A 14,905-nucleotide genomic window follows, 5' to 3' on the forward strand; every position below is an offset into this window, starting at 1 on the left:
ATATATGGAATGGTTTGAAAAATAAAACCGTTTTGGGCCCAATTAACACACAAGCACCAAAATCACACATTTAAAATGTATAAGTAAAGATGCATTGAATGCAATAAAATGCCATCTTCACACCCAGGCACAATGTCAGTTCACACACTGCGGTTTCATCGGTCACTCGCCATCGATGGCTCATCCCTCGCTCATCAGTAACCAACCATTGGCCCGGTCTTTCCCCAGGAGGCTTTGCACTCTTCGCTGTACTTGCTGTTTGGCAGTGAGTGAGTGGAACCAACTTGGTTTCCACACACAAAACAAGCCGATTTCAGACTTTTACAGCCTAGTTCAGAAGTTACTACTGCTGCTACTGCCCATAATGTTGCCAGGGCCATTTCTAATAACACTACATTTATAACTAACTAATACTGATGGTACAAATTATGTCACTGTAGGCATAGCTTATTATACTGGAGCTACAATGCCTTCAAAGTATTCACACCCCTTGACTTATTCCACATTGTTGTGTTTCAGCCTGAATTCAAAATGGATTAATATATATATCACCCATCTACAGACAATACTCCATAATGACGAAGTGAAAATGTTTTTTTTTTACATTTTTGCAAATGTCTTGAAAATTAAATAAAGAAATATAATTTACATAAGTATTCACACCCCTGAGTCAATAAATGTTAGAATCACCTTTGGCAGCGATTACAGCTGAGAGTCTTTCTGGGTAAGTCTCTAAGAGCTTTGCACAACTGGATTGTACAATATTTGCACATTTTTCTTAAAAAAATTATTCAAGCTCTGTCAAGTTGTTTGTTGATTGTTGCTAGACAGCCATTTTCAAGTCTTGCCATAGATTTCCAAGCTGATTTAAGTCAAAACTGTAACTAGGCCACTCAGGAACATTCAATGTTGTCTTGGTAAGTAACTCCAATTTATATTTGGCCTAGTGATTTAGGTTATTGTCCTGCTGAAAGGTGAATTTGTCTCCCAGTGTCTGTTGGAAAGCAGACTTTCCAGGAATCTAGGATTTTGCCTGTGCTTAGCTATTCCGTTTCTCCATTAGTCCTTGCCAATGACAAGCATATCCATAACATGATGCAGCCACCACCATGCTTGAAAATATGAAGTGTGGTTTCTCAGTGATGTGTTGTGTTGGATTTGCCCCAAACATAACGCTTTGTATTCAGGACTTTAAGTTAATTTCTTTGCAGTTTTACTTTAGTGCCTTATTGCAAACAGGATGCATGTTTTGGAATATTTGTATTTTGTACAGGCTTCCTTCTATTCACTCTGTCAATTAGGTTAGTATTGTAGAGTAACTACAATGTTGTTGATCCATCCTCAGTTTTCTCACAGCCATTAAACTCTGTAACTGTTTTAAAATCACAATTGGCCTCATGGTGAAATCCCTGAGCGGTTTGCTTCCTCTCTGGCAACTGAGTTAGGAATGACGCCTGTATCTTTGTAGTGACTGGGTGTATTGATACACCATCCACAGTGTAATTAATAACTTCACCATGCTCAAAAGGATATTCAATGTCTGCTTTTTTATTTTTACCCATCTACCAATACTCTCTAGTCTTTGTGGTTTAATCTGTGTTTGAAATCCACTGTTCGACTGAGGGACCTTACAGATAATTGTATGTGTGGGGTACAAAGATGAGGTAGTCATTCAAAAATCATGTTTAACACCATTACTGCACACAGTGAGTCCATGCAACTTATTATGTGACTTGTTAAGCAAAATGTTATACTCCTGGATTTATTTAGGCTTGCCATGACAAAGGGGTTGATTACTTATTGACTCAATACATTTCAGATTTTCATTTTTTATTAATTTGTAACAATGTCTAAAAACATAATTCCCCATTGACATAATGGGGTATTGTGTGTAGGCCAGTAAAAACAACAACAATTTAATCAATTTTAAATTCAGGCTGTAACAACAAAATGTGGAAAAAGTCAAGGTGTATGAATACTTTCTGCACTGTATGCAAGAGATTAACAAATTATTTATCTGTATATGCAACAGAATTGGTCGTGATAATTATTGGATTGCAATGGATAGAAGACGTGCAACTAAGAAGAGTAGTAACATTTTCAGATTCTGCATCAGTTTTGCGCAGTTTAAGATCTGGGAATTATTGCACACAGAGTGAGTCCACGCAACTTATTATGCAACTTAATTTTTACTACTGAACTTATTTATGCTTGCCATAACAAAGGGGTTGAATACTAATCGACTCAAGATATTTTTTATTAATTTGTCAAAATTTCAAAAAACTAAATAGCACTTTGACATTATGGGGTATTGTGTGTAGGCCAGTGATAAAATCTCAATTTAAAATCATGTTTTTTTTTTCTTTCTAAATTTATGTCACTACTACTACCACCACCTGCAACATATTTTAGTCCTGTTGTGACTGCTTATAGCAGACCACTGAAGAAAGCGTTGAGCATTATCTGGAGATGTGTGAGGGCTAGTCAAGCACAGGGATTTTTTTGCAATTGTAATCCTTGGGCGGGTGTTTTTTCGGGTCGCATAAGTCCAACCAAACAGTGTAAAATATATATATATATCTGGCAACAACTCTGGTGGAATGCATGCCAATTTCACACTCCATCAAAACTTGAGACATCTGTGGCATTGTGTTGTGCGACAAAACTACACATTTTATAGTGGCCTTTTATTGATCACCAGCACAAGCTGCAACTGTGTAATGATCATGCTGTTTAATCAGCTTCTTGATATGCCACACCTGTCAGGTGGATGGATTATCTTGGCAAAGGAGAAATGCTCACTGACAGGGATGTAAACAAATGTGTGCACATCATTGCAGAGCAAAATACTTTTTTGCTTATTGAAAATTTCTGGGATCTTTTATTTCAGCTCATGAAACCAGCACTTTACATATTGCGTTTATATTTTTGTTCTATCTATATATACACAGACACATACAGTACCAGTCAAAACTCATTCAAGGGTTTTTCTTTATTTTTACTATTTTCTACATTGTAGAATAGTAGTGAAGACATCACAACTATGAAATAACACATATGGAATCATGTAGTAACCAAAAAAAAGTGTTAAACAAATCAAAATATATTTTATATTTGAGTTTCTTCAAATAGCCACCCTTTGCCTTGATGACAGATTTGCAGCACTTACAGTTGACCGGGAAGGGCAGATATTTGACGAACTGACTTGTTCGAAAGGTGGGATCCTATGACGGTGTCACCTTGAAAGTCACTGAGCTCTTCAGTAAGGCCATTCTACTGTCAATGTTCGTCTATGGAGATTTCATGGTAGTGCGCTCCATTTTATACACCTGTCAGCAACGGGTGTGGTTGAAATAGCCGAATCCACTAATTTGAAGGGGATGTCCACATACTTTTGTGTGTGTGTGCGCGCGCGTGTATACAGTGCATTCGGAAAGTATTCAGACCCCTTGACTTTTTTCACATTGTTTATGTTACAGCCTTATTCTAAAATGGGTCAAAAAAAATCTTAATCCATCTACACATAATACCCCATGACAAAGCGAACAGGTTTTTAGAAATTTGTGCAAATGTATCATTACAGATAAAAAAAACTATATAAGTATTCATATAAGTATTCTGACCCTTTGCTATGAGACCCGAAATTGAACTCAGGTGCATCCTGTTTCCATTGATCATCCTTGAGATGTTTCTACTACTTGGAGTCCATCTCTGCAGCACTCCACCAATCTCAGATCTCAGTCTCAGATGATCCCGTAGGTGAAAAAGCCGGATGTGGAGGTCCTGGGCTGGCGTGGTTACACGTGGTCTGCGGCTGTGAGGCCATTCGGATGTACTGCCAAATTCTCTAAAATGACGGAGGCGGCTTATGGTAGAGAAATTAACATTCCATTATCTGGCAACAGCTCTGGTGGACATTCCTGCAGTCAGCATGCCAATTGCATGCTCCCTCAAAACTTGAGACATCTGTGGCATTGTGTTCTGTGACAAAACTGCACATTTTAGAGTGGCCTTTTAGTCCCCAGCACAAGGTGCACCTGTGTAATGATCATGCTGTTTAATCAGCTTCTTGATATGCCACACCTTTCAGGTGGATAGATTATCTTGGCAAAGAAGAAATGCTCACTAATAGGGATGTAAACAAATGTGTGCACAACATTTTAGAGCAGTAAGCTTTTTGTGCGTATGGAACATTTCGGGGATCTTTTATTTCAGCTCATGAAACATGGGACCAACACTTTACATGTTGCGTTTATATTTTTGTTGAGTGTATCATCATCATCATCAACATCTGATGATCCCATATATCCAGTGGTAACGTAATAAAATACCTTTCCTTTGCGCAACAACAACTGTCTGTCCTGAGCTTACTGGTGCTGGAAGCTCCAAGGGCCTGGAATAGGCTAGTTGATAACGTACAATGTTACAAGTTCACTAGAGACAGCTTCCAGCTAGATCCAGTTGAATGATTTGATACAATGTTGCACTTCACTAATGATCGCTCAAGTCAAGACATATAGAAAGGGAGGCAGACAGGCTGAATAGAGAGATGAATGTGATTGAAAGAACCAGAATTTATCAGTATACATTTACATTTTAGTCATTTAGCAGACGCTCTTATCCAGAGCGACTTACATTTTTCACACAGTTGAAGTCGTGCATACAGTTGAAGTTTACATACACCTTAGCCAAATACATTTAAACTCAGTTATTCACAATTCCTGACATTTAATCCTAGTAAAAATGCCCTGTTTTAGGTAAGTTAGGATCACCACTTTATTTTAAGAATGTGAAATGTCAGAATAATAGTATAGAGAATGATTTATTTAAGCTTTTATTTCTTTCATCACATTCCCAGTGGGTCAGAAGTTTACATACACTCAATTAGTATTTGGTAGCATTGCCTTTAAATTGTTTAACTTGGGTCAAACGTTCCAGGTAGCCTTCCTTTCAGGTTATGTCGATATAGGACTCGTTTTACTGTGGATATAGATACGTTTGTACCTGTTTCCTCCAGCATCTTCACAAGGTCCTTTGCTGTTGTTCTGGGATTGATTTGCACGTTTCGCACCAAAGTACGTTCATCTCTAGGAGACAGAACGCGTCTCCTTCCTGAGCGGTATGACGGCTGCGTGGTCCCATGGTGTTTATACTTGCGTACTATTGTTTGTACAGATCAATGTGGTACCTTCAGGCATTTGGAAATTGCTCCCAAGGATGAACCAGACTTGTGGAGGTCTACACATTTTTTTCTGAGGTTTTGGCTGATTTCTTTTGATTTTCCCATGATGTCAAGCAAAGAGGCACTGAGTTTGAAGGTCGGCCTTGAAATACATCCACAGGTACACCTCCAATTGACTCAAATGTCAATTAGCCTATCAGAAGCTTCTAAAGCCATGACATCATTTTCTGGAATTTTCCAAGCTGTTTAAAGGCACAGTCAACTTAGTGTATGTAAACTTCTGACCCACTGGAATTGTGATACAGTGAATTATAAGTGAAATAATCTGTCTGTAAACAATTGTTGGAAAAATTACTTGTGTCATTCACAAAGTAGATGTCCTAACCGACTTGCTAAAGCTATAGTTTGTTAACAAGAAATGTGTGGAGTGGTTGAAAAACGAGTTTTAATGGACTCCAACCTAAGTGTATGTAAACTTCCAACTTCAACTGTATTTTCTACTGTTTTTATTTGTCGGCTTTATTTTTATTTAGTTGACAATGGAAGTTATTGGCCACCGGCTGCATTGGCCATCTCTGAGTTCCATGCGCTCATTTAGGCTATTTAGCCGCCAAGGATCACGGTGTATCAATGTGTCCATATGGCAGAGGCTGGTGCTCTTGCATTAGTTTAATTTTATATTTGTATCATTTGAATTACCAAGTGACAATGATTTTGATAAATGAAAACATTATTATTGAAATGAAACTGTTCCACGAAAATGTGAATATGAAAATCATAACTGGCACGCAGATCGGTAGAAATGGTAGGATAAATTGTTTGTTTCCCCAAACTTGAAACTCATGACCTGCCTATAATGTTTTTATAAAATAATTGCCTCCACGTTTCTATGGTCAGATTTACAAGCAAGGTAAGGCATGCCTCAAAATATGAAGTAAAACATTCAGGTTTCAAACAATTATGTATGTTTTCAAAATGCATAATGTCTCCAGTTCACATTGCAAAGTGATGGGTGAGACGCTGATAGCCTACAGTTTTTTTTTTTTCACGGTCAATTTGGCAGGTAACAATTGCATTTACCGGCTTTTCATTTATGATTATTTTGGCCAAAAGCCGGCAATTACCAGCTAACGGAAACCATGGTGTGTGTGTGCAAGCTTGCCTGTGTGCATACTCTATAAAGTGGGCGTGTGCAATAACTCAATTCGCCCTTGCACTTCTTCTAAACAACGCCATTTTTTCAAACTTTGGCAAAGGGTACAAACACTGACAAATAACCTGAACCCTGCTAGCTAGCATATTGGATGACTGTCATTCGTATTCCATTCACCCAGCTCAATGTAACATTGATAGGTTTAAGCTACTACATGATACTTCCCATACATTTTCCCTATACCATCACAAGGTTGCTACAACCTAGCCTATGAATTAAAGTTTACAACGTAGGTGCACAGGTCGAGAGAAATTTTAGTAATCAAGATGACAGACATTGAAACATTCAATACCGCCTTGCACCGCCTGCATCTAGCTGATCTAGGGTGTAATCATTAGTCCAACAGTTGCAAACGAGAGTTTCTATTGGTTACATTCAGTTATGTTTATCCCCGTTTCATTCAGTTTGCTTCCGTTTAAGAAAGTTTTTTTTGAATACACCCCTGATCACACGCAAACACAGTTCACTTTCATAGCAGCCACATACAAACAGCATGATCCCTTTGATCGTAATATTCCTTCTCGCATCTATGTGCTCTCTTCCTCTCACCTTTTCCCTTCGCTTGTGTACTTCAGTGCACAACACATCAGCTTTCTGTGACCAGGCGCAAATCCTTTCCAAGCCATACCTTCATATCATAACCGCTACACACAGCCTACATCCTTGTCACCATATTAAAATCATATTCAAAATAGCTACTAGACCTAATGCGTTAGTAAACCCGCTATAAACATTCAGTAGAGTGTACAGTCAGCAGCAAGCAGTTTAGCAGTTACACCGGCGGGCCCCGGTGGCAATAAATTAATCAAACCAAAAACTTACCTTGGAAGAGTTCCAGTGTTGGATAGCCAGCTAGCCAACATAGTATCCCTCTCTGTTTGAGCTGGGTGTTTGAGTAGGCTAAACTAGCTAGCTGCATCTGCTAGCTGTGAAAGTGAAAAAAATACAACAAAATATACCTCTCCCTCTCTCGCGTCTCCTTCATTTTTCAAGATATGAATTTGTTAAACTGTTCAACTATTGTCTTTCTCTCTTTGAGTCAATTACTCACCACATGTTATGCACTGCAGTGCTAGCTAGCTGTAGCTTATGCTTTCAGTACTAGATTAATTCTCTTTGATTGGGTGGATAACAACATGTCAGTTCATGCTGCAAGAACTCTGATAGGTTGGAGGACGTCGTCCGGAAGTTGTCATAATTACTGTGTAAGTCTGTGGAAGGGGGTGAGAACCACAAGCCTCCTAGGTTCTGTATTGAAGTCAATGTGCCCAGAGGAGGAAGGAAACTAGCTGTCCTCCAGCTTCACCATGGTGCTACCCTACAAATTGGTGTTGAGGCTACTGTAGATCTTCATTGCAAAACAGTGTATTTTAATCAATTATTTGGTGACATGAATATATTTAGTATAGTTTCACTAGTTTTATAAAATTCCCTTCCTCCTCTGAGGAGCCTCCACTGGTGTGCACCTGTCACTTGCGCCCCTTCCCCCGCCTCTCGGTCCTCTCCCCGCTGCTGCAGCAGCGAGTGAGGTGAATTTATTAAATTGGTTCCTTGTTATTAAATGACACCACAGCTCGCCAAGGCATAAATAATAATAACAAACATTCTAAAAATGTTATCTACTTTACTGTGTTTCTTCTGTGCGGTTTAATTATTTGTATTTTATTATTTTTTATTAATCAGTTCCTTTTTGTTCTCCTTCACGATTTAGTTTGCTTTGGAGAATTGATCATGGCATGAGAGACTGAGGGACAGCATAAGCATAAAAAATAATGTAAAAAATGTTTTTAAAGCGAATGCGCAAATTAACATGATGTCACTACTACGTTGTGACGTCATCTAGCGACTTCTAGCGACAAATGGAGCATCCAACAGCTACTTTCCTTGATAATAGTTGGCAACACTGTGGAGACGACCTGATTCACTGAACTTCTCCTCAAAGAGGTCGTATTTATTTTGGGAGATCGCAAAATTCAACTTCTACATTCAAGACAGGAGAAACACATTGATTCAGAAGATAAAACACGTTTCTTTTAGTTACTATTTTCTCCACTTGTTTCTATTACTTTCTAGCACGTCAAGCTAACTTACATAGTAGGTAGCTAGCTAGCTTTGTAGCCATGGATTGTGCACATTCCATTGTTCAGCTAAGTAGCTAGCTTCACACCTAGCTAGCTGGAACCAGGGCAAATGCTGTTTACGTTGATATCCATAATGTATTAAGCACTTAATGGACCTCATAGGCATCCTTAACTTTTTCACTTAATTTAAGGGGGAAATCGCCTTAAAATGTTTTGTGCAACTGACTTAAAGTTAAGTAAACTTTAAATAAAAATATATGGGGAAAATTAACTTAAGATGTTTTATGCAACCGGGCCCTGAGCTCTACACCTAAAACAGTGAGATACCCAAAACTAGACTATTTGAATGGTTTTACAGCAGAGCACAAAAAAACATAATTTGTCCTGTATTCAAGTCACTTGCATTGCTAAAGGTCTGTATTTAAGTGAACATGATGTATGTTTCTCTATGTTCAGGGGAGACAATGTGTTTTTGACCTGTTCGGGAACTCTGTGTGAAGGCGAAAACGACTGAGTCAGCTCATTTTGCACAAATCTGGGAAGCATGCCTACTTAACTCTCCAGCCGTGCACTTCCTGACGGAATTTGGACAGATGCTGCTGGCAGATAAAATTAGATTCTGCTGGCAACGGTATTGAAGGAAAGGGTGCGCCTCAATAAGACATGAATGATTAGGCTTGAACTTGAAGGACAGAGTAAAACAAACCCTCTATCACCCCCATGAGATGGGAAGTATAAACAGTTCCTTTGATGATGCGCTACACGCTGTGACGCTCCCAAATGAGATGATTCTCTTGCACCACCTACGACTCCATCTCAAGTCATCGTCTACCTATTCTTTACCAAATTCATTAAGTTATATTGATTTTGTGTTCAACTGTATTGTTACCTGTATTTGAGATCATGGACGTACGTACTACCAAGCAGGCTCTGGATGGTTCTCTTGGTCTCGTCCAGCAGGCTCTTGACAGCCGAGTCTCCCACGGCCAGCGTGACGATGCGCCTCGCAGGCAGCGACTGGAGCAGCTGCGTGAGCCGGCGGCTGTCGTTGCGTGACTCGTGCGTGTCGTAGCGCTCGCTGAACAGCACACTGGCCGTGTCCTGGTCCACCACACGCAGGTTGATGCCACGGCTAAAGTTGCGCTGGAAGGCATAGCCCCCCGTGGCTAGGCCAGAGGAGGGAACGCTGCGGGTCAGGAGGGTCCACGACAGCCTCTCCATCCCGTGAATCTCCAGGGTTGCACCTCCACGCACCCCGATGAACTTCCGTCCCAATTCCGGTACTTCAGCTACAGACTTCTCGTCCGAACGGCCCAGCAGGGCGATTGTGGCCTGGGAGCGGTAGCGGCATTTGGGGGCACCGATGTGCAGCGAACCCCCATCTTCAATCAGCACATGGCGCGTCCTGAGAGTGATGTTTTTGGAGCCCTCAGTATTGTCTGCAAAGACCACTCGGCCTGTGTGGAGACAAATATAAATTATAAAACATAAAAACAATCCGTTCTGCAGAGCCTATGTTCTTAATGTTACTTTATTGAGAAAGACATTATCCTCAACTTCATCTCGGAACCCAGTGCCAAATATTGCATGCTCTGACTATTTTGTTACGTTACAGCCTTATTCTAAAATTGATTAAATTATTTTTCTTCCTAGTCAATCTACACACAACACCCCATAATGACAAAGCGAAAACAGGTTGACACATTTTTGCAAATGTATTAAAAACAAAAAACAGAAATACCTTATTTACATAAGTACTTAGACCCTTTGCTATGAGACTCGAAATTGAGCTCAGGTGCATCCTGTTTCCATTGATCATCCTTGAGATGTTTCTACAACTTGATTGTAGTCCACCTGTGGTAAATTCAATTGATTGGACATGATTTGGAAAGGCACACACCTGTCTATATAAGGTCCCACAGTTGACAGTGCATGTCAGAGCAAAACCTATGCCATGAGGTTGAAGGAATTGTCCATAGAGCTCCGAGACAGGATTGTGTCGAGGATCAGCTCTGGGGAAGGGCACCAAAACATTTCTGCAGCATTGAAGGTCCCCAAGAACACAGTGGCCTCCATCATTCTTAAATGGAAGAAGTTTGGAACCACCAAGACTCTTCCTAGAGCTGGCCGCCCGGCCAAACTGAGAAATCTGGGGAGAAGGGCCTTGGTCAGGGAGGTGACCAAGAATCCGATGGTCACACTGACAGAGCTCCAGAGTTCCTCTGTGGAGATGGGAGAAACTTCCAGAAGGACAACCATCTCTGCAGCACTCCACCAAAGAGGCCTTTATGGTAGAGTGGCCAGACGGAAGCCACTCCTCAATAAAAGGCACATGACAGCCCACTTCGAGTTTGCCAAGAGGCACTTAAAGGACTCTCATACCATGAGAAACAACATTCTCTGGTCTGATGAAACCAAGATTGAACTCTTTGGCCTGAATGCCAAGTGTCACGTCTGGAGGAAACCTGGCACCATCCCTACAGTGAAGCATGGTGGTGGCAGCATCATCCTGTGGGGATGTGTTTTTCAGCGGCAGGGACTGGGAGACTAGTCAGGATCGAGGAAAAGATGAATGGAGCAAAGTACAGAGAGATCCTTGATGAAAACCTGCTCCAGAGCGCTCAGGACCTCAGACTGGGGCGAAGGTTCACCTTCCAACAGGACAACGACCCTAAGCACACAGCCAAGACAACGCAGGAGTGGCTTCGGGACAAGTCTCTGAATGTCCTTGAGTGGCCCAGCCAGAACCCGATCGAACATCTCTGGAGAGACTTGAAAATAGCTGTGCAGCGACACTCCCCATCCAACCTGACAGAGCTTGAGAGGATCTGCAAAGAAGAATGGGAGAAACTCCCCAAATACAGGTGTGTCAAGCTTGTAGCATCCTAACCAAGAAGACTCAAGGCTGTAATCGCTGCTAAAGGTGCTTCAACAAAGTACTGATTAAAGGGTCTGAATACTTATGTAAATGTGATATTTCAGTGTTTTATTTGTTATAAATTTGCAAAAAATTCTACAAACCAGTTTTTGCTTTGTCATTATGGGGTATTGTGTGTAGATTGATGAGGGGAAAAAAACTACTGAATCCATTTTAGAATAAAGCTGTAACGTAACAAAATGTGGAAAAAGTGAAGGGGTCTGAATACTTTCCGAATGCATTGTACTTCTGACCTAGCCGGAAACAGCAATCAGACCAGAGAGAGGACCTAACCTACCTCCTGATTGGATGGTTAGGGAGTATAAGGTGGCAGAAGAGTCCAATCGAAACAGATCTCCCCTCCGAACGACCATGGCCTTCTCTGGGTTGTGACCTGGGTTCCAGCTGCTCAGGGAGGAGCTGTGGTCTGGACAGTTCTCTGTACACACAGACAGGACCAATCAAAGACAACATCACTGACATAGCACATAGATAGAGCAAAACAGGGTATGATAGGTCATTGACTATAGTTCAGTCTATGATTCCTGTGGAGCAATGGGCCTAAGTACCTTAGCCAGGTCAGTATTAACAGCTCATGACACTCTCATACTCACAGACAAACACACACTCACCGTCCAACACGTCTCCACTGGTGAGGCTGAGGATGAGGATGAGCGAGAGGAAGAAGGCCCCCAGGGAGACACCGAAGCAGATTAAGGTATTCTTCCTCAGACTCTGAGCACGCTCTAGGCGCTGGCCTTCCTCTGATAGGCTAAAGGTCGCCCGGCGCTCAGGAGGCGTGCCAATGGGCTTCAGGGGGGGATGGGGTGGGGCCTTGGTCGGAGGCGGGGAGCGGACGGGTACGACCCTGCCGGGGACGAATCCTGCCGACCGGTGGATACCGTTGGACGGGGCCACAAAGACAGGGGAGTAACTGGGGCCATCGCTTATCTGCATGGTATCTGTCTGCTACCTACCTACAGACACACACACACACACAGAGAGACAGAGAGAGAGAGAGAGAGAGACACAGAGAGACACAGACAGAGAGAGAAAGAGAGAGAGAGATATAAGAGGGGGGCAGGGAGAGAGAGGGAAGAGTGAAAGTGGAAAAATCATGAGATCTTAAACTCAGGGAAACAGGCAATGAGCCAGCAAGCCTTTACTGTTTTCCTCAGGTGGGGAGTTTAGCTGAAATGTATCATTAATCCGACCATCCAGGACAATCCCCTGGAATTGTTTGTTTAGAGGGAATGACCGTGGCTGCCCTTGTCCAGAGTAATGAAGGAGATGTTCAATGTATTTCTATATTCTGAAGCCCACGTTAAAAGAGAACAAAAGACGGCACCAATTTGAGTACTAGAGGAAAACGGGTCTGACTAGCCAATGATTTAATAGTTAGGCCTAAGCCTATGTCAGCAACAGTCCCATCATACATGAGCATCAAACTGTGTTCTTTCAATGAGATAAACATATTAACCATACATATGTGCTTCATACACATTCAATACATTCCTTTAATCAGAAATTCAAGTTATGAAAGGATTAAGTAACTGACTGGGTTAATCATACACCTCTGCAACAGAGTAGAGTGAAATAGAGTGAAATAGTAGAGTAGCATGAAGGATGTAGTGGTGGATTTTGGTCACATATCTATTTTAAACAGTACTTTACAGGTGGATACACACCTCTGTCTCCACTGACAGAAACACGTTGCATCCATACATGGAGTAACTTTTGAACAACATGGAGTGCGCAGTTTGGTAAAAAAAAAAAGGCAATATAGTACCAAGCACCCACTTTTTAATATGCAATAATCATAACATTCTTCTGTTAAATATTCAGTCGCTTGGTCTGCATAGGCTACAGACAGTGGTGGAAAAAGTACCCAGTTGTCATACTTGAGTAAAAGTGACCTTAATACAAAATGACTCAAGTAAAAGTGAAAGTCACCCAGTAAAATACTTAAGTATCAAAAGTAAAAGTAGAAATCATTTCAAATTCCTTATATTAACCAAAACAGAAGGCACAATTTTCTTGTTATTTTTTATTTATTTACGGATACTCAACACTCAGACATTACTTACAAACAAAGCACCCCGCCACCCAAAAAAAAAAATATATAGAATAATAATTATTGTAATAATAATAATAATAATAATAATAATAATAACAACAAAACAAAAATAGAATTTGTGTTTAGTGAGTCCGCCAGATCAGAGACAGTAGGGATAACCAGGGATTTTCTCTTGATAAATGCGTGAATTGGACAGTTTTCCTGTCCTGCTAAGAATCCTAAATGTAACCAGTACTTTTGGTTGTCATGGAAAATGTATGGAGTAAAAAGTACATTATTGTCTTTAGGAATGTAGTGAAGTAAAAGTAAAAGTAGTAAAAAATATAACGTTTTAAGTAGTACTTGAAAGTATTTTTACTTAAGTACTTTACACCACTGGCTACAGTGGGAAAATTCTATCATCATCACCCGGGGCTGATTGCGGTACCATCGGAACAATGTGAGGTCTCCTACCTTTCACGGGATTAATCTGTGATTTCACTGGCCATTCGCTCTCTTCCCAACAGCAAGCGTTGTCCCGACGCGTGGACTGACGGAACTAATAATTGGAAAAGTCAATAGTTTGCTTTCTGTGTCCTTTTTATACTTTTACATGGTGTTATGCTTCGGGGCTGTAGACCGCCAGCGCCCTTCCTATGCGCGGCTTGGAGAGAGGAAGTGAGAAGGAAGGAGCGCACGGCCTCGTAGGAGGAGCTTGAGTTGACTTGCACTGCCGCCACCTGCTGTCGCACGAGGGGAGGACAGGGCATAGGCCAGGGAGTCGTTCTTCTTCTTCTTCGTGTGAATTTCCGGCAAGACTCTTTTTTTGCGTAATATAAACCCTGGATGACTGACAGGGGGCGCTGTATTGAAGCCACTGCACAGCCATCTTGGCACTCCTCCATTTAAATAAATATTTTGGAAGCTATATAAATGCATAACTAATATTAGTTTTTGAGAACTTTATTCTATTAAAGTATTATTCTTAATGCATACTTTTAAATTATATTATGTGAGCTAAACAAAAATGAAAAAATATATTTTAAAACATTCCTTAAAGTATTTGTTTAGAGAGTACTAATGTTCCTGTCCCAACTACAACAACAAAAAATAAATGTAATTTTGTCCTTGAAACATTTAATTGAAATGCTGCATAATTTCATTCATTCCTATGGATGACTGCTCCTACTGGGGAGTGCCAATATGACCGACCAGTATCTCTAAAGCCTCTCAATGGCCAATACATAGCATCAGCAATCCAGGATTTATATGTGTCATTGATTGCTACCTTTTTCAGTTTGGAATGGGATTTCCACAACAAAAAAACAACAAAAAAGAAAGAAATGGGAATTAAAAAATGAATAATTGCACCATCCACTAACCCTGCACCTATTAAACCAAAACCCCCTCCTTATCCCACTACTTTTCCCTAACCATTCATACTCCTGGCCACCGG

General features: G+C 40.8%; 1 protein-coding gene across 1 annotated transcript in view; it reads right to left on the reverse strand.

The window, feature by feature from the left end:
• The window catches only part of cemip2 (cell migration inducing hyaluronidase 2), a 66,843-nt gene extending 52,731 nt beyond the window's left edge, over window positions 1-14,112 (reverse strand). The window contains exons 1-4 of the mRNA XM_041862673.2: window positions 13,924-14,112; window positions 12,026-12,370; window positions 11,692-11,832; window positions 9,366-9,933 (exon numbers count right to left, since the gene is read on the reverse strand). Coding sequence (XP_041718607.2) covers window positions 9,366-9,933; window positions 11,692-11,832; window positions 12,026-12,350 — 1,034 coding nt within the window. The 5' untranslated portion in view covers window positions 12,351-12,370; window positions 13,924-14,112. The remainder of the gene's footprint in view (window positions 1-9,365; window positions 9,934-11,691; window positions 11,833-12,025; window positions 12,371-13,923) is intronic.
• Window positions 14,113-14,905: the final 793 nt, after the last annotated feature.

Source organism: Coregonus clupeaformis, chromosome 18 (genome assembly GCF_020615455.1).
Source record: "Coregonus clupeaformis isolate EN_2021a chromosome 18, ASM2061545v1, whole genome shotgun sequence".
Classification (NCBI taxonomy): domain Eukaryota; kingdom Metazoa; phylum Chordata; class Actinopteri; order Salmoniformes; family Salmonidae; genus Coregonus; species Coregonus clupeaformis.